The sequence below is a fragment of the Erythrolamprus reginae genome, chromosome 2 (assembly GCF_031021105.1).
Source record: "Erythrolamprus reginae isolate rEryReg1 chromosome 2, rEryReg1.hap1, whole genome shotgun sequence".
Lineage (NCBI taxonomy): Eukaryota > Metazoa > Chordata > Lepidosauria > Squamata > Dipsadidae > Erythrolamprus > Erythrolamprus reginae.
The window spans coordinates 4,970,604-4,991,219 of record NC_091951.1 but is presented as its reverse complement, the minus strand read 5'-3'; the positions used below and the strand labels follow the sequence as shown (position 1 = coordinate 4,991,219).

Genomic DNA, 20,616 nt, shown 5'->3' with positions numbered 1-20,616 from the left:
TGAACTTAGAGGAGAGGATATATGAAAGGAAGAAAATATATATGATAAGTGAGAGAAAGGAAAGACAATTGGACAGGGGACGAAAGGCACACCAGTGCACTTATGTACGCCGGTTTTCCTGGCTTCCCTTCGGGGTGGGGGGAGGGGTGACCCTCGAGTCCTGTCAGGCTGTGGGGCGGCGCCTCCCCCCTTGGCACCCGGGGCAGCTGCTGGGGGCTCCCTCCTTCCAGGCTGAGCGGGTGGGGGGAGCCCAGAAGGATCCTTCCAGCTCTGGATCCACTCGGCCCTTCGGGAGTCTCCGCAGCTCCAGCCTGGGCGCCCTCTGAGACACTGGGGGAACCCAACTGCCCCTCCAGGCGCGCTGAGAAAGGGAAAGTGGGGGAGGATTATGGAGCCAGCATGAAAGAGCCCCGTAGAATGCAGCCCCCCAAGACTGAGAACCTCCCCACTCCCCCTCCCTCCGCTCCTCCCTCGGTTTCGGACTACAGTATCTCCTTTATTGGGCCAAGTCAAGTGAGACTCTGCCCGGAGACCGATGATGCTGAAGAAGGGAGAATCCTCATTGGTCCTCCTCTTCCTCCTGGACACGCCCAATGCCGAAGTCGGAGGAAAACTCCCCCCCCCCCCCCAATCCAGACCCACCGATTCCGCCTGTGGGGCTGGGAGCCTCCGGGTCTCTCGCCTCTCTCGGAGAGGCAACCTCCATGGCTTTGGTGGGGGTCGCCCTGGTGCTGCTGGTGGGGGCGCTGGCCCGGATCCCAGGGAGCGGAGGGGGGAAGGAGAGCCCCGGTAAGGAGGGGGATGAAGGAGTTGTGGGGAGGGGGAGGTTGGGAAGGACCCCAGCAGTGGGGGGCGGAGAGAAAGCTTAGGGGTCTCCAGAGCCTCTAGCAGCCTCGATCTCCGCGTGGTCTCCTCCCCCTTCCTCCCCAACTGAGGCATTTTGGCTATTTTCAAAACTTCCGTTTTTCTCCTGAATCTCAAAATTGAGGCTTTGGGGGTCAGGCAAGAGGGGAGCTTCGGCCCCTTCTTGGGGAGACCCTGAATTTGGAGAGGAGGCCAAGACCCCCCCCCATAACGCCCCCCACTTCTCTATGGGGAGGTGGAAGGGAGGGAGGAGGATCTGGGGGGCTCTGAATTGCTCCTCCCAAACTGACCCCCCTTTGTGAGGGGGACTAGAGACCCTTTGACAGGCTGGGGGGGCTGCAGGTGGTCTTTTGGGGGAGGGGGAGGGGAAACCGGTGGGTTCCCTAGAATCCTCCAAAGGCTGGAAGTTGGGCTGAAGTTGGGTGATCCAGGGAAGTTGGGGGTTGAAGGGCTGGGAGACTCCAGGAGGGTGAGTCTATATGTCCTTCTTGTGCCTCCGCCCCCCCATGGAAGAGTGAGAGAGGGAGGTGTGTTTTCCCAGCCCCTCCCTCATCCTTCATGCCGCTTTCGATCCAGCCTCCCCAGCAGAGAGTCGATCTCCCGGACCCGTTGGGCTTCTGCCTGACTTTTTCCCCACCTTCCTCCCCTCCCCCTCTTTCTCTCCTCCCCTCCCCCTTTCTTCCCTCCCCCCTCTGCAGACCCACACACACCACAAGTCTCCCTCCCTCTCTAGGGCTGAGAGGGTTCCCTTTCCCTCCTTCAGAGGGCGTCCCCCACCAGTCTCTCCTCCCCTTCTTCCGTGGGACTGTCCTCCTCCTCCACCAGAGGATGAGAACGATGGGCCCTGGAGTCCCTCCTGACGGCCTTCCTCCTCCTCTTCCTCCCCCTTCACAGCCCATTTCCTGGTCCAGGGGAAGTCCGAGTGCCGCTTCCTCAACGGGACGCAGCGGGTGAGATACCTGGAGAGGTTCTTCTACGACCGGCAGGAGTTCGTCAGCTTCGACAGCGACCGCGGGGAGTTTGAGGCCGTCACGGAGTTCGGGAAGGCGAATGCAGACGCGTGGAACAGAAACAAGCAGCACCTGCAGACGTACACGAAGGCTGCTGTGGATCGCTTCTGCCGGCACAATTACGGGGTTGCCCAGAGCATTTCTATGGTTGGCCGGAGAGGTGAGTCTGGGGGAGAGAGATTTTGGGGAGGGGATCCTGCCCCCCTTCCCTTCCCTTTCCAAGGGGGATCCAGGCCTCTGAGAGGAATCTCCAAAGTGAATCCACGGAAACCACTTGTGGTCTCCTTTCTCTGCCTTTTTCTTCTTCATTCCGAGTCATTTCCACCCCAATAAAGAAGCAACTAAGTAAAATAAATCAATGGATAAACTTAAATAAGCAAATTAAACCTATACATAAATAAATAAAAACTGAATAAATGATAACTGAAATAAAAAAGAATAAAATAACTTAAATTAATTTAATTTAAAATAATAAATGAAATAAATAATAAAAAAATCAACTAAAATCAGTCAATAATAAAATAATAATCTAAATAAAGAATAGAATAAATAATAAACTAAATAATTACAATAAATAAAGTATAAACAATAATAAATCAATAAATATCTAATATAATAAATAATTGATCAATAAAAATAAATAAATAACAATAAATAAATAAATAAAAATATGATGGGGGAACATAAAATTCACTTTGTACTCCTGCTGTTTAAATCAAGAGGTCTCTTATTTGTCTGATGAATTGAATTCCTAGGTACGCGGAGGGAGAAAGTTGTGTCCCTCAGTAGGTATTTAAAAAGAAAGAAAGAAATGATCTTTTTCCCATCCAATTAAAACCTCCAGCAACTCCCATCTGGCCTGATTGGAACCTCAAAATCTTCACACCGCAGTCTTGAAAATAAGGAGGTTTGGGATGGGCTATAAAAATAAAAATGTAAAAATGCCAAATTGCAGCTTTTGAATTTCCAGATTTAAAATCTGATCCTTCCGTTTTCTTGTTAAAAGACTTTTCTCATCCACAATTTGCATTTCCTGTTTTTTTTTTTTTAAAGGCTGTTTTCACTTTGTAAAGCCACTGCATTTTTTTTAGCAATTCTCACAAAGGCCTTTAAGGTTCCCAGATGCAAATGGGATCAGCCTGAAAAATGCAACAACCCTCACCTGAAATGCTGCTATTGGTCTGCAATCTGACCAGATCCCAGGTTGGAAGGACAGATCACCATTTCAAAAGTGGTTGTTCTTAAGCAGGACAGAATTTACTGTTAATCAGAAAATCTCTCAAAAGAAAAGAAAATGGTTTTCAAAGGACTCTGGGCTGGAATTATTATTATTATTATTATTATTTATTAAATAGAAACATAGAAACATAGAAGTCTGACGGCAGAAAAAGACCTCATGGTCCATCTAGTCTGCCCTTATACTATTTTCTCTATTTGTATGCCACCCCTCTCCGTAGATTTGGGGCGGCTCACAACAACAATAAAACAATCTACAACAAATCTAATAATTTTAAAGTCACTAAAAAAACCCTATTAAAAAGCAAAAACATACACACAAACATACCATGCATAAACTGTATAGGCCTCGGGGGAGATGTCTCAATTCCCCCATGCCTGATGGCAGAGGTGGGTTTTAAGAAGTTTACGAAATGCAAGGAGGGTGGGGGCAATTCTAATCTACGAGGGGAGGTGGTTCCAGAGGGTCAGGGGCTCTTCCTCTGGGTCCTGCCAAACGACATTGTTTAGTCAACGGGACACGGAGAAGGCCAACTCTCTGGGACCTAACCGGTCACTGGGATTCGTGCGGCAGAAGGCGGTCCCTGAGATATTCTGGTCGGATGCCATAAAGGGCTTTATAGGTCATAACCAACACTTTGAATTGTGACCGGAAACTGATCGACAACCAATGCAGACTGTGGAGTGTTGGTGTAACATGGGCGTAGCTAGGGAATCCCATGATTGCTCTCGCAGCTACATTCTGCACGATCTGAAGTTTCCGAACATTCTTCATTCTTCCCCATGTAGAGAGCATTACAGTAGTCAAACCTCGAGGTGATGAGGAAATGAGTGACTGTGAGCAGTGACTCCCGGTCCAGATAGGGCTGCAACTGGTGCACCAGGCGAACCTGGGCAAAAGTCCCCCTCGCCACAGCTGAAAGATGGTTCTCAAGTGTGAGCTGTGGATTGAGGAGGACACCCAAGTTGCGGACCCTCTCTGAGGGGGTCAATAATTCCCCCCCATGTAATGGACGGACAGATGGAATTGTCCCTGGGAGGCAAAACCCACAGCCACTCCATCTTATAGGTTTGAGTTTGAGTCTGTTGACACCCATCCAGACCCCAACAGCCTCTAGGCACTGGCACATCACATCCACTGCTTCGTTGACTGGACATGGAGTGGAGATGTATAACTCGGTATCATCCGCATACTGATGATACCTCACCCCATGCCCCTGGATGATCTCACCAGGGGTCTATTGTGAGCCCTCTTGGGGGCTCATCCAGACTGAACCCCCCTACCCCCAATTAATCCATCCAGCGGTTTTACCAGTTGGAGCATATGCTGAAGGAGATCAAGAGGAATCCACTCCAAGGCTCTGCTGAGGTTGGGGCACTCGCCTGACCTTCTGAACCTCCAACTCTTCCCTCTTTCCCTTTCCCCAAAAGATCCCCTCTGGATCCCTTATCTTTCCTTCCCTTCTCTCGTCTCTTCCCCTCTTCTCCCTTCTTGCTTCTTCTAGCTTTCTTTCTGCCATTTTGGTTGATCATCTTCATGGCTGCGTAGAGGAATTTGGCTCTGCCCTCTCCTCCCCTCCACAACATCTGCATTCTGCATGAAGCCACTGGGTGAGGCCATCCAACACCAGGGCTGGAGGTCTCCTCCATAAGCTGATGTCATTAGTTTACATCTCCACCTCTGGGGACACGGGTGATGCTGAGGCTGTGGTGGTGGAATCAATGGGGGATCAGAGGCTTCGGCTGAACCCTGGCAAGACCAAAGGGCTTTGGGTCCATGGAGCCCCAACATGGGGGGACTTTAACCAACTTCCTTCTGGGTGGAGTTGCATTGTCCCAGAGACCCAGCTGGCAATTCTGGAGATTCTCCTGGATTCCTGAAGAGCATCTGGCAGTCACAGTTTGGAGAGTGTTCGTAAGGCTTTGGGTCAGTCGTGGTCACTTTGGCAAATAAATTTAATAAATAGATAAATTTACTAAACAAATGAACAAATGTTGGGGTAATACACCAAAATGAAAAGTCTGGTTTCATTTTCAACAACATCCCAGGAATCCTCTGACTCGTGCTGCGTCTGTCCTTTCCATCTTCTACATTATTTCTTTCCACGTCCACCACATCTGGCAGAAGGTTCCTTCCATCTCTGGGTGTTTCCAGCATTTATCCCTGTCAGACTTGGCTATTTCTGGAATTCTTCTTTGGAGACTGCAACTGATCCCAATCACAAAGGATTTAGGAGAGGGTCTTCGGAGAGGGGCAGCATACAAATCTAATAAATTATTATTATTACAGTATTATTATTATTATTATTATTATTATTATTATTATTCCCCCCCTTTCAGGATCCCTTTTAATTTCCTGCTGCAATCTACTTTGGAAGATGACTCAAAACACAAAATACTTTTTTCAGGCATGAAAAGGGATCTTGGCCTGAACCAACCAACTGGGTCTTTTGTTCTGGGCCCTCCTCTGTCTCTCTCTCTTCTTTTTTTTTATAATTTTTTTTATTGATTTTCTTAAAATAGACAGACACACATACAAACATTAAACATATAGTGGGGGTGCATTTCCCCCGCTTCTTTTGAAAGTATACATTCAAATACAGAAAAAGAATACATAATTGAATATATGTTAAATGTTAAAAGGTCTAGTAATTTTGAATTAAAGTTTTACAAATCTTAAGTACAATACAGTATAGATATTAGATAAAATTCTTAAAATATTGCTTATACGTAGACTAATATACCATAGTCATCAAAAAACACCTTTAATGTAGTTTTAAATACTATAGTATTATACCATAATCATCAAACAAAACATTTAAACTGATTTCCACTACTATACGTATATAACTCAGATTTCTTAATATGTTACTTATACATGAACTACTATATCTTAATCATCAAACAATACGTTTAAACTAATATTAATATTGTTATCACCTAGGTAAAAACAAATACAAAGGATCAACTAGAAATGAATTTATAAATCTTATGTTTTCTTATCTATCCATTTATAAACATTGTTCCATGTTTTATAAAACTTAGTATCTTCTTGATCATTTAATCGTCTTGTCATCATGTCCATTTCAGCGCAATCTAATATTTTAACTATGACTTCTTCTTCTTTGGGGATTTCTTCCCCCTTCCAGTTTTGCGCATACAGTGGAACCCCGACTTACGAGCCTAATTGGTTCCGGAAGGAGGCTCGTAAGTCGGAACGCTCGTATGACGAAACATTGTTTCCCATAGGAAACAATGTAAAGTCAAGTAATCCGTGCAACAACAAAAAAACCGCTGCCGCCGAACGCGGAAGTTAGCGTTCGGCTTCGGCGCGGGTCTTTTAAAATGTCACAGCCAGCCTGGGGGGCTCGGGGGGCTTCCCCCGAGCCCCCCAGGCTGGCTGTGACATTTTAAAAGACCCGCGCCGCTTTGCAGCTGTCTTTTGAAACGGAACGCGGAAGTGAGCGTTCCGTTTCAAAAGACAGCTGCAAAGCGGCGCGGGTCTTTTAAAATGTCACAGCCAGCCTGGGGGGCTCGGGGGAAGCCCCCCGAGCCCCCCAGGCTGGCTGTGACATTTTACGAGCGCCAAGGAGCTGTGTCCTGTTAGCGTTCGGCTTCAGGAGACAGCTCCTTGGCGCTCGTATCCCGAATGTGAGCTCGGAAGGCGAACAAAAATGTCGCTCCCCTCCGAGCTCGCATCTCGAGTAGCTCGTAAGTAGAGCTGCTCGCATGTCGGGGTTCCACTGTATATTATTCTAGCCGCAGTTAATATGTGTATAATTAAATAAAGAATTTCTTTCTTGTAAGTCTGATTAGTAATACCTAATAGGTAGAATTCCGGGGTATTTTCTATATCTTGCTTTACTATTTCTTTTAATATTTTCTCTATCATCTTCCAATATATTTTAGCTTTACCACATGTCCACCATTGATGGTAATAGGTCCCTATTTCCTTCTTGCATTTCCAGCATAATGGGGATGTTTTGGGAAACATTTTTGCTATCCTATTTGGCGGGAGATGCCATCTATAGAACATTTTAATTTGGTTCTCTTTTAATGAGACTGATTTGGTCATTTTCCAGTTGTTAATCCAAACTTTCTCCCATGTGTCTATGTCTATTTCCTTGCCAATGTTTCTGCACCATCTTATCATAGTATCTTTTAAGGTCAGCTCTATGTTTTTATGAGCAATAAGGAATTTGTATATTTTCCCTATCATTTTTATTGGATTAGTAGTAATTAAATTACTTAACAAATTTTTACTTTTATTAAAAATATAAAGAGTTTTATCCTTCTGGTATCTAGATCGAATCTGGGCATAATGCCACCAGTCTATTATTATCCCTTCATCTTGTAATTTAGTCCTAGATTTTAACTTCATCTGGTCGTTTAGTAATTCTTTATATCTATAGGATATTTTCTTGTCTTTTATGGACTTTGGATGAGTTATTGCTTCTAGGGGGGCAAGCCATTCTGGAATATTTAAGAAGTGATTTTTCTTTATGTCTTTCCAAACCTCTAGTAGGTACTTCCTTAATGTATGTCTTTTAAAATATGAGTGGTTTTTTTCTGCCATACCATAAAAATGCATGCCATCCAAGCATGAGATCATGTCCTTCTAAATTTAATATTCTTTTGTTCTCTAGAGTTATCCAATCTCTAACCCATGTTAATGCAGCAGCCTGATAATATAATTTCCAATTTGGAAGGCCAAATCCTCCTCTTTCTTTGATATCTTCTAGGCAATTTATTTTTATCCTTGCTTTTTTCCCTTGCCATATAAATTTTTTAACTAAATTTGTCAAAGTTTTAAAAAAGATTCCCCCTGGGTTTATTGGGATTACCTGGAAAAGAAATAAGACCTTAGGTAGAATGTTCATCTTAATTGTTGCTATTCTTCCTAGAAATGATATTTTTAGGTTATTCCACATTGCTAAATCTTTTTTAATTTCTGTTAATAATTTTGTGTAATTATCATTTTTTAATGTTATTGTTTTCGCTGTTAGGTTTATTCCTAGGTATTTTACTTTTTTAACAATCTTTATTCCAGAGATGCTTTCTAATTTGGTTTCTTGTATTTTATTCATATTTTTAGTTAAAAAATGTGTTTTGTTTTTATTTATCTTTAAACCTGCTACTTTTCCATATTGTTCAATAGCTTGCAGTAATATGGGGACTGTTGTTATCGGTTCTTCAATTATAAACGTTAAGTCATCTGCGAAAGCTTGGACTTTATAAGTTTCGTCTCCTACAGTTAGGCCTTTTATTTTAGAATCTGCTCTTATTTTGATTAGTAGAGTTTCAAGAATCATAATAAATAACAATGGTGATATAGGGCAGCCTTGGCGAACTCCCTTATTTATATCAAGTGTTGGTAATTGATTATTGTTCAATATTATATTAGTTGTTTGTTTTGTATATATAGTATCTATTAAATTAACAAATTTTGGACCAAATCTCATTTTGTTTAATTGCATTTTTATAAATATCCAATTAACGTTATCAAAGGCCTTTTGGGCGTCTAGAAACATTAACGATGCTGTCTTACCTGGATATTGTTCATAGTACTCTAATGTGTTTATGACTGTTCTAAGATTATTTTTAATTTGTCTCCCTGGTAGAAACCCATTTTGATCTTGGTGTATTATTCCATTTAAGACTCTTTTGAGTCTATCTGCATAGATAGCAATAAATATCTTGTAATCTACATTTAATAATGATATAGGCCTATAATTTTTAATTTTTTCTGGGTCTGTGCCCGGTTTGTGTATTAAAGTTGTTAGTGATTCTGACCAGGATTTAGGAATTTTGCCCTCAAGTCTACATAAATTAAAAGTTTCTAACATATAATTTCTTATTGTTTCATTTTCTATCTTATACCATTCTGCCGGTATGGCATCTGGGCCTGTGGCCTTATTGCTTTTCTGTTTTTTAATTGTTATTAGTTCTTCTATTGTTATTGGTCCATCCATGGTGGCCTGTTGGTCTTCTGTTATTTGTGGTAATTTTGAGGCTTGTAAATAATTAAAGACTTCATCCTCGCTAACATTATCTTTAGCATATAGATCTTTATAAAAGTTATACACAATGTCTGCCTTTCCTTCTGTATCTTATTTTATTGTACCATCTTTGTCTTCTAGTTTTTTAATTAATTTTGATTGACTCTGTTTTCTAAGTTTATACGCTAACCATCTGCCTGGTTTGTTTGCGTATTCAAAATAGTGTTGCTTTGCTCTTTTAATTTTTTCAGTTAATTGGTTTTGTTCTATGATTCTAATTTTATGTTTAATTACATTTATTTCTGTTTTTAAGTCTCTATTCTTGAAATGTTGCTGCGATAAAAGATTCTAGTTGTTTTAATTCATTTATTAATTGTACATAGTTTAATTTGTTTTCCTTGTTATATTTTGCTGTGTAGGAGATTGTTAATCCTCTAATGTAAGCTTTGACTGTATCCCATAAATTCTGTGAAGTGGTGTCTGAAGTTTTATTGATTTCGAAAAATATTTTAAATTCTTTTTCGATCCAATCCTTATATTTCTTATCATTTAAAATGTTTCTGTTCATCCGCCAGTTATTCTGTTTGTTATTCATTCTCATAGAGACCACTATTGGATTGTGATCAGCCCATGTATTAACGTCTATCTCTATCTCTCTTATTTGTTCTGCAACCATTTTTGGTGCCCATACCATATCTATTCTTGTCCAAATTTTGTGGGGGTTCGAGTAGAAGGTATATTGTCTCTTATGAGGGTGTCTTTCCCTCCAGATATCATTTAACAATAGTTCCGTTTTCATTTTTTGAAAAGTACTAGGTAGCAGATTCCTTCTTGTTTTTTTACTTTTTTTACTTTTATTGTTACCTCCCCCCCTGAATGATCTAGTTGTCTATTCGCAATAGCGTTAAAATCACCTATTATTAATACATTTTCAATAGCTAGTTCTACTATTGTTTGGTGTAAATTTTTGTAAAATGTCGTTTGATCTTCATTAGGGGCATAAGGAGTCTTCGGAGAGGGGCGGCATACAAATCTAAGTAATAAATAAATAAATAAATAAATAAATAAAATAAATAGAAACAACAACTAGAGGTCTAGGTTCAATATCCACTTGTACAATCAATATTCTACCCTCATTATCCTTAAATATTTGTTTGGAATTTATAGAATTCTCAACATACATCACTACACCTCTCTTTTTTTGATCTGCTAATGCAGCATACATTTTTCCAATTTTGGGATTCAAGAGTAATTTTTGGTTATTTTTTTTAATATGCACTTCTTGTAATATTACAATTTGAGCATTTTGATTTCTGATTTTAGAAAAAATTTGTTTCCTTTTCCTTGGTTCGTTAAGTCCATTGACATTTACAGAAAAGATTTTTAAATCTTTACTTATTGTCATTTAGTAGGTTTTTTGGTTTCTCGCTGCGGTTGGACTCTTCTGGCACCTTGGTCCTGCTCTATTACCTGAGCAGTAGCCCCCAGGTCTTCTTCTTGTTGGATTGCTGGTTTTTCCCCTGATTGCTGTTGCACTGGTTGTTGGACCACTTGTTGCTTGGTTGTATAGTCTAGGTGGCTGATGCCACTGTTTTCAAAAAAGTACATAGCTTGTTCTACATTTTCCAATTTGTATCTTGTGGAGCGCCATGTCAGAGAAAGGCCTTGTGGAATAAGCCAGCGGTAAGTTATATTTTCTTTGATCAAAATCCTAGTTAGAAAGTGGTAGTCTCTTCTGCTTTCTCTGACACTTCTTGGAACTTGTTTTAGTATTTTTATTTCAACTCCTTGATGTTGGAGTTTGGAGTTTCTTGACCAATGGAGTATGTCATCTCGCAGAGCTTTTCTTGTGAATCTGATGTGTATCTCTCTCGGGAGGTTGTGGCGACGAATGTAACTATTCGAAGTTCTGTAAACTTCATCGATTTCTTTCAGTAGTGCTGTGGGATCCTCTTGAAGTATTCCTCCAATAGTTTCCGCCATAGTCATTTTTAAATCTTCATCTTTTTCTTCTTTTATATTCTGAAATCTTAGTCCATACGAAGCACGTTGCATCTCCAACTGAGTGATTGATTCATCATATCTTCTGTTTCTTGCATCAGCTCTTCCTTCAAGGTAGTCCATTCTTTTTTCAGTTTTGTCAGATTTCTCTTCAACTTTTTTTACTCGGTCATCACTTTCTTGTAATGTTTGTTGGATCTCCTTTATCTGGTCTTTCATCTCCCCCATATCAGCTTTCAATTGAAGCATCTCCGTTTTAAATTCTGCCAGCTCTGCTTTTATAGCTTCTCTTTGTTGTGTTGCGTCTTCTTTTATAGCCTCTTTTTTCAGGCGTGAAAAGGGATCTTGGCCTGAACTAACCAACTGGTCTTCTGTTCTGGGCCCTCCTCTGTCTCTCATGTGCCTCCTTCTCCTTCCTCCCTCCAGCCAAGCCCACCGTCACCATCTCCCCCACCAAGATGGACCCAACTTCCCCCAACACCATCCTCCTCTGCACAATGACCGGCTTTTACCCCGTGGAGATCGAGGTCCAGTGGCTGAAAAATGGGCGGCAGGAGGAGGATGTGGCCTTTGGGGAGGAGCTCCAGAATGGAGACTGGACCTACCAGCTCCACGTGATGCTGGAGACCCAGCCCCAGTGGGGGGATGTCTACACTTGCAAGGTGGAGCACGCCAGCTTGGAGGCCCGCATCACCATCCAGTGGGGTAAGCCCACTCCCCTCCCCCCCTCCTGGTCTGGGGACCCCATCCTGCCCTGAGAAGGGGGAGTGACCCTCTCTGTGGTGGGGGGAGCCAGAATGGACCCTCCTGGGGGAAGGTGGGCCCGATCCTCTTGCTCAGGTGAGGCTCCTTCTCCTTCCCCAGAGCCCCGTTCCTCCCGCTCTGCCAGGGCCAAAATCTGGACGGGGATTATGGGGGCCATGATAGGAGTGTCCTTCATGGCTGTGGGGCTCTTCTCCTACGTGAAGGCCAAGAAAGGTGAGTCTGGGGGACTGGAAGAGAGGTTGTGGGGAGGGGACCATCTAGGGGAGGCCTCTCATCAAGCTTAGCAGGTGGCCAAGAGAGTCCCCTTGAGAAATAATTTTGAGAACTTCTGTTCTTGGAGTGTTTATTAAATGAAGATTGTCCAACCTATTATGGGATATCGATGGGGAGGGGGTCCCTCTGAGTCCTCCAGCCCATGAAGGGTCCTGATTGGCTCTTTTTCCTCTTCCAGCAATTCCCATCCAACCACCTGCAGGTGAGTTTCTCCTCTTCTTCCTTCATCTGACTTCCCTTTTAAAAATCCTTTGAGCCTTCCATTTTTGGGGAAACAAATGTTTCTAAACGAATCAAACGCCCTGAAACTCTCCCTGCACGGCCTCACTCCTCCAGTGGAATGAAAGTGTTCAAATTTCAGCCAAATTTTCTTTACACAAAACTCCACAATGGGGTGCCATGAAACACCAACACACACACACACAGAGAAAATACTAAAATCTCCTCCAGGTTTTGGGGTCCTGCAAAAGGGAAGAGGAGGGGAGGATTCCTGTCTTTGGGGGAGGGAGCACCGGAGGGTTCTATATTGCCCTTACTGACCCCCTCTTTTCCTTGTGACATTTAACACAATTTGTGACCCAGGGACACAACTCCCCCCTTTGCTGCTTCCCCCACCTTCCGAAACCTCTGCAGGGAGGGAGGGAAGGATGGATGGAGGCCGACCCTTTGATTGACTCTCTAATTAACAGGAACAGAGTTGGAAGGAACCTTGGAGGTCATCTAGTCCAACCTCCTGCTCACCCAGGAGACCTATACTAGGGATTTGACCTGCAAAACTGCCGACCTTTCTGATCGAGTGCCGACCTATCTGACTCGGCTCCTAAAACTTCGACTACCTCAAACTTTCAAGGCCTTTGGAGGGGGAAAGCCAGTCGGTGACCAGAGCCAAACGTCTCAATCTTTATCAGGGGCAGAAGCCGCCATGGGGGTGTTGTGGACCATGGCCATGAATCCCAATTGAGAGAGAGAGAGAAAGAGAGAACCGTCCCCAAAGCAAGGTGTGATGTTCCTATAATAGGCAGAGACCTTGTAGCTCGAGTACGTTTACTGCAGCACCCGGCTGAAACGCTCAGGATGCCTTTGAGCTATGTAGAGTACAAGGAACAGCAAGACGGGAGCCGCATGGCTTCTTTTAAAGGGAGACTTGCCAGAGGTTTGACAGCGCTTTCAATTTGCCGGGTCGCATCTTAGCCAATCCACGACCGGCATGCAAATTTGTGAGTGTCGCTCCGTACACAACACAAGGCTGGATATCCAAGGTGCTGCCTTCCCTCCTTGGATGGTTCCCTTCATTGGGAGAGCGAAAGAGAAAACCCCCTGTGCCCCCATCTCTGTGGCTCCCACTGGGCCCCCCTGCTCCGAGTCTCTTGGCATTTATATCTACTTAAGTGACCTTGGACTCCTTTGCACATCAAAAAAAATCTGAACTGAAGCCATGTTTTGGTGAAACCTGAAGACAACATTTCGTGGAATGCTTCCTGTATGCTTCAACACACAAAAGAGCCTAAAATGAAACAATTTTTTAAAAAAAGGTTGTGAGGGAGGGAAGCAACCCAGTGTCGTAATTACAGAAACTCTTTTGAGTGGAATGTTATTCTGGCTAGAGAGACAAAAGAAAATGTCTGGCAGATGTCAATCAGTGTGTAGGTTTACTGGATGGATGGGTTTTTTGTTTTGTTTTTTTAGATGCAAACATTTTTAAAAGTGACTTATTTATTTATTTATTTATTTAATTTATTTATTGGATTTTTATGCCGCCCCTCTCCGCAGACTCGGGGCAGCTAACAACAGTGATAAAAAACAGCATGTAACAATCCAATACTAAACAACTAAAAACCCCTTATTATAAAAACCAAACATACATACAAACATACCATGCGTAAATTGTAAAGGCCTAGGGGGAAAGAATATCTCAGTTCCCCATGCCTGACGGCAGAGGTGGATTTTAAGAAGCTTACGAAAGGCAAAGAGGGTGGGGGCAATTCTAATCTCTGGGGGGAGTTGGTTCCAAAGGGCAGGGGGCTGCCACAGAGAAGGCTCTTCCCCTGGGTCCTGCCAAGCGACATTGTTTAGTTGACGGGACCTGGAGAAGGCCAACTCTGTGTGACCTAACTGGTCGCTTCGATTCATGCGGCAGAAGGCGGTCCCTGAGATAATCTGGTCCGGTGCCATGAAGGGCTTTATAGGTCAAAAACAACACTTTGAATTGTGACCGGAAACTGATCGGCAACCAATGCAGACTGCGGAGTGTTGGTGTAACATGGGCATATTTGAGAAAGCCCATGAATGCCCTCACAGCAGCATTTTGCATGATCTGAAGTTTCCGAACACTTTTCAAAGGTAGCCCCATGTACAAAGCATTACATTAGTCGAACCTCGAGGTGATGATGGCATGAGTGTGAGCAGTGACTCCTGGTCCAAATAGGGCCGCAACTGGTGAACCAGGCGAACCTGAGCAAACGCCCCCCTCACCACAGCCGAAAGATGTTTTTTCTAGTGTGAGCTGTGGATCGAGCAGGACGCCCAAGTTGCAGACCCTCTCTGGGGGGGTCAATAATCCCCCCCCCAGGGTAATGGACGGACAGATGGAATTGTCTTTGGGAGGCAAAACCCACAGCCACTCCGTCTTATCAGGGTTGAGTTTGAGTCTGTTGACACCCATCCAGACCCCAACAGCCTCCAGGCACCGGCACAACACTTCCACTGCTTCGCTAACTGGACATGGGGTGGAGATGTAAAGCTGGGTATCATCCGCATATTGATGATACCTCACCCCATGCCCTTGGATGATCTCAACCAGCGGTTTCATGTAGATGTTAAATAGCAGGGGGGAAAGGACTGACCCCTGAGGCACCCTACAAGGGAGTAACCTAGAGGTCAACCTCTGACCCCCCACTAACACCGACTGCCACCAACCGGATAGGTAGGAGGAGAACCACTGAAGAACAGTGCCTCCCACTCCCAATCCCTCCAGCCGGTGCAGGATACCATGGTCGATGGTATTGAACGCCGCTGAGAGGTCAAGAAGCACCATGACAGAGGACAAGCCCCTGTCCTGCGCCCGCCAGAGATCATCCATCAGCGTGACCAAAGCAGTTTCCGTGCTGTAGCCGGGCCTGAATCCTGACTGTTGAGGGCTTAGATAATCAGCTTCTTCCAAGGACCGTTGGAGTTGGAGCGCCACCACCTTCTCAACAACCTTCCCCATAAAGGGAAGGTTGGAGACTGGGCAATAGTTGTTGAGAATGGCTGGGTCCAGGGAAGGCCTCTTTAGGAGGGGATGCGGAGAGGGGCGGCATACAAATCTAAATAATAAATAAAATAAATAAATCCGGAAAGGACCCCCCCCCCCCAAAGAAGCGTTGACAATCTCCTGGACCCAGCTCCGTGTCTCCTCCCTGCTGGCCGAAACCAGCCAGGAGGGACACAGATCTAGAAGGCAGGTGGCAGAACTCACAGCTCCAATGGCCTTGTCCACTTCATCAGGTGTCACCAGATCAAACTCTTCCCAGACAGGTGGACAAGTACGTGCCCCAGTCACCTCGACTGACTTGTCAGTCAACTCTGTTTTCCAATTGGAGTCGAGGTCCGCTCGGATCCGAACGATTTTATCCGCGAAAAACGTGTGAAAATCCTCGGCACTACTCTGCAAGGGCTCCCCAACTCCCCCATGATTAAGAAGGGAGCGGGTCACTCTAAACAAAGCGGCCGGGCGGGATTCCGCTGATGCAATCAAGGCGGCATGGTACATGCATCTTGCCGCCTTGAGCGCCACTTTGTAGGTCTTAATAAAAGCTCTTACAAGTGTTCGATCGGATTCAGATTTACTCTTCCTCCATCGTTTCTCTAGACGTCTTTTCTGGCGTTTCAACTCCCGGAGCTCCTCGTTGAACAATGGAGCTCTACGGGGTCTAATGCCACAGAGAGGTCGCAATGGCGCAATTTGGTCAAGAGCCTCTCCTGCCGCCTTGTTCCAGGCCTCAAGCACCCTCTGAAAGCCCTCAGGGTCCATCAGGCGTCTGAGGCAGGGGAGGATTGGAGCCAGGAAATCAAGCCGCAGTAGAAAATTTATACGATTTCTCCCGTGTGTGGATCCTCCTATGGGAAGTAAGCTGACTTTTGCGACCAAAGGTCTTTCCACACTCCATGCATTTATACATCTTCTCCCCTGGTGTGAATCCTCTGATGGGAAACAAAGCTATCCTTTCGAGCAAAGGTCTTTGCACACTGCATGCATTTATAAGGCTTCTCCCCTGTGTGGATCCTCTGATGGGAAACAAAGCTATCCTTTCGAGCAAAGGTCTTTCCACACTGCATGCATTTATACGGCTTCTCCCGTGTGGATCCTCTGATGGGAAATAAGATGACTTTTGCGAGCAAAGGTCTTTCCACACTCCATGCATTTAAATGGCTTCTCCCCTGTGTGGATCCTCTGATGGGAAGTAAATGCACTACTTTGAACAAAGGTCTTTCCACAATCCAAGCATTTATACGGCTTCTCCCCTGTGTGGACCCAGTGATGGGAAGTAAGTGCACTACTTTGAACAAAGGTCTTTCCACAATCCAAGCATTTATACGGCTTCTCCCCTGTGTGGATCCTCTTATGGGAAGTAAGTTGACTTCTTCGAGCAAAGGTCTTTCCACACTCCATGCATTTATAAGGCTTCTCCCCTGTGTGGATCCTCTTATGGGAAGTAAGTTGACTTCTTCGAGCAAAGGTCTTTCCACACTCCATGCATTTATACGGCTTCTCCCCTGTGTGGATCCTCTTATGGGAAATAAATCCACCCCTATTAGCAAAGGTCTTTCCACACTCCAAGCATTTATATGGCTTCTCCCCTGTGTGGATCCTCTTATGGGAAATAAGTTGAGTGCTTCGAGCAAAGGTCTTTCCACACGCCAAGCATTTATACGGCTTCTCCCCTGTGTGGATCCTCTTATGGGAAGTAAGTGTACTGCTATGAGCAAAGGTCTTTCCACACTCCATGCATTTATATGGCTTCTCTCCTGTGTGGATCCTCTTATGGGAAATAAGATGACTTCTCTGAGCAAAGGTCTTTCCACACTCCATGCATTTATACGGCATCTCCCCTGTGTGGATCCTCTTATGGGAAGTAAGTTGACTTCTGTGAGCAAAGGTCTTTCCACACTCCCTGCATTTATACGGCTTCTCCCCTGTGGGGATCCTTTCGGGTATAGTAAGTTGCCACATTCTGCTAAAACATTTTCCAGATTTCAAACATTTATATGGCTCCCCTTTTGTATTAATCGCTTTTTGAGATGTAAGGTAGTTACTTTCAAGAGAAAGAATGGATGTCCCATTGTAATTTTGTCCATTGTGTCTTCTTATAGCATCTTCCCCTTTGTTTTGGGTGAAATAGTTTTCATTTACTTGTATTTTAGCTTTAGCTAACTTCACACTTTTTCCAATATATTTTTTCTTCATTTTCTCTTGTCGGGCAAGAATGTCTTGCATCGGAGCATCAGTGGAAGATGAGCTTTCCTGATTCCAATTTTTTGACTGGTTTCTCTCAGGGATTTCGAATTTCATTCCAATTCCAAACTTCTCCATTCCATCTTTATCATTGATCAGTTGGAACAGTTCACAGGGATCTTGATTCTGCTGCCAGTTATGACCTTCAAAGCAAAAGGGAAATGAAAATGTTGACAAAGTTAGGGAAAACCATCAAAATGTAGAAAGTCACGTGAATTTCCTTCTGAATTTGTCCAAAATTCCATTACGTTGTATCTTTGCATTAGAATAATAATAATAGTAATAATAATAATAATAATTAATAATAATAATAATTAATAATAATAATAATTTATTAGTTTTGTATGCTGCCCTTCTCAGAAGGTTCTGATGAGGGGAAAGATCATAGTTGGGGGGAAAGATCAAAAGCAACATTAGAAAATATTATTTGACTGAAAGAGTAGTAGATCCTTGGAACAAACTTCCAGCAGACGTGGTTGGTAAATCCACAGTAACTGAATTTAAACATGCCTGGGATAAACATATATCCATTGTAAGATAAAATACAGAAAATAGTATAAGGGCAGACTAAATGGATCATGAGGTCTTTTTTCTGCCATCAGTCTTCTATGTTTCTATGACTGCATGCTCACAGTGTTGTGATATAGACATTATGATTTCTATATTCATGAGTTATGAAAGCTTTGAAAATATCTAGATATCTCTTTCTTTATAATCTATCTATCTATCCATCCATCCATCTATCTGCAAATCTCACTCAGTCAGTTTTGAATTAAAGAATGGAATAGAAAAACAAAAGGGACCTTGGAGGTCTTCTAGTCCACCCCCCCGATTAGGCAGGAAAGCCTTCCACCACTTCAGTCAAATGGTTATCCTACATCTTCTTAAAAACCTGCAGTGTTGGAGCATTCACAAGTTCTGGAGGCAAGCTGTTCCACTGATCAATTGTTTCAACTGTCAGGAAATTTCTCCTTAGTTCTAAGTGGCTTTTCTCCTTGATTAGTTTCCACCCGTGGCTTCTTGTCCCGCCCTCAGGTGCTTTGGAGAAGAGTTTGACTCCCTCTTCTTTGTGGCAGCCCCTGAGATATAGGAAAACTGCCATCACTCTGGATGTGGTACAGGAGTCAGTTCGCAGAGAGCGGAGGTCTAAAGTACTTTAGGGATAGATCACACGAGACCAGTAGTGCAAGATCCCAGGCTACTAATATCATGTGATCTCACACCTTCAGGCATTGAAGAACTTTAAGAACTGAGGACTGCACGAGATCCAGGGCAAAAATCTTTGGAGACGAAGGGACCTTCCATCTCTCGGCCAACATTTTGCCCTGGATCTTGTGCAGGCCTTGGGTAGCCGGGAAGAGAGGCCTAGAGCATTATAGTGCGATATCACGTGAGATCAATAGTGCTACGTTTTCTACTACTGACTTCACATATCTCTCAATACTTTAGGCTTCTTCTTTCTGCAAATGCACCCAAGAAGGCAAAGGAACCAATGGAAAGTTCTGTTCTCACACAAGTTTGGAGGTTTGAGACAAATGACAACACACTCCTCTCACATGACCTCCAGAGGACACACAAAAGCACACCTCGTTCTTTTTACACACCCCAACATATAAGTTTAAATAGAAATGGAAAAATACAGATATGAAATGGCACATAAAGCATCTAAGCAACGAGACATTGACACTTTCCTTCCTTGGAGCACCAGAAGGCCAGATCCTTTCCTTCTCCCTCCCAGGAGATGATGTCTCATTATATAGGTAGTTTAAATAAAGAAATAACTATAATCTCTCCTCTTGAACTCTGATTGGTGTCACACTCTTACCCAGAAAGACCACGTTCCTATGGTTTTCCAGCATGACTTCCGAATGCAGCGCTTTCTGGTCAGGATCCAGCTGAGACCATTCCTCCTCAGAGAAAGACACAGCCACCTCCTCGAAGGACACAGGACTCACCTGAACACAGGGAAAAGAACAGAACGGGAGGATTCATAACATCTGTTTATCTTCATAATTCATTTAGACAAGAGGATAGAAGGGGAACGCATCACATTTGTAGACAAGACCAAATCAACAGGTATAACAACACTCCCGGATATAAGATCGAGATATAGAAGGATCAACAGATATGGGCCCCATCTGACAAAGCAAAATCAACAGTGAGAAATGTAACCACGTTCATTTAGGAAAGAAAACCCAAATGCATTCACATAGAAGAGGTGATACCTGGCTTAATAGTAGTAAGTGCAACAGGGATCTTGGAGTCCTAGTGGACAAACACTTAAATATGAGTGAGCAAATAATGTACAGTTGCCACCAAAAAACCCAAAACCCAACAAAATCAGAGGCGGCATTAAGAGGGATAGAATCAAGATGACATGAAGTGTTAGTACCACTTTATAATGCCTTGATAAGACCACACTTGGAATATTGACTCCACTACTGGTTGCCAGATATAAGAAAGATCTAGACACTCTAGAAAGAGTGCAGACAAGAGCAACAAAAATTACTACTGGACCAGAGGTTAAAGCATTGCTGTTTAACGTTGCTGGAATTGGGTATGTCTACTTTCATGAAAAGAAGGACCAGGGAGTGACATGATAGCAGTGTTCCAAGACACAATGGATAGAAAGTTTTCAAGGAGAGAACCAACCCACAAGTAAAGGGAAATTTCCTGATGGTGAGAACAATTAATAAGTGAAATGATTTGCCTCCAGAAATTGTGGTTGCTCCAAAAGTGGAGGTGTTGATGAAGGAATTGGACAGCCATTTATCTGAAATGTTATAGGGGGTTGGACTAGAAGACCTCCAAGATCCCTACCAACTGTTATTCTGTTTCATTGTTCCTAAATTACTAAAACAAAAATATGCACCAAATTAAATGGTTGTGCATCACAGAAGTCCTAGGTTTAGGTGAGAGAATGGGCAAATATGAAAATTGCAAATTCAAGAAGGCGATTTACAACAAACACAAG

General features: G+C 43.6%; 1 protein-coding gene and 1 pseudogene across 1 annotated transcript; one reads left to right on the top strand and one right to left on the bottom strand.

Moving 5' to 3' along the window:
* Nucleotides 1-704: 704 nt before the first annotated feature.
* LOC139158621 (DLA class II histocompatibility antigen, DR-1 beta chain-like) lies at nucleotides 705-12,492 on the top strand. The gene is made up of 6 exons (XM_070735942.1): nucleotides 705-789; nucleotides 1,759-2,034; nucleotides 11,537-11,815; nucleotides 11,975-12,088; nucleotides 12,327-12,350; nucleotides 12,485-12,492. The coding sequence occupies exons 1-6, from the start codon at nucleotides 705-707 to the stop codon at nucleotides 12,490-12,492; spliced, it is 786 nt and encodes a 261-aa protein (XP_070592043.1).
* Nucleotides 12,493-15,290: 2,798 nt separating this feature from the next.
* LOC139162920 (zinc finger protein 420-like) lies at nucleotides 15,291-17,759 on the bottom strand (annotated as a pseudogene).
* Between the last annotated feature and the right edge of the window lie 2,857 nt (nucleotides 17,760-20,616).

Bases quoted from the DNA above. Each gene is read 5' to 3' on its own strand.
- LOC139158621 (XM_070735942.1), top strand. From the start codon at position 705: ATGGCTTTGGTGGGGGTCGCCCTGGTGCTGCTGGTGGGGGCGCTGGCC. The intron at 790-1,758 runs GTAAGGAGGGGG...CCCCCTTCACAG, and splicing joins AGGGGGGAAGGAGAGCCCCG to CCCATTTCCTGGTCCAGGGG. The intron at 12,089-12,326 runs GTGAGTCTGGGG...TTCCTCTTCCAG, and splicing joins CTACGTGAAGGCCAAGAAAG to CAATTCCCATCCAACCACCT.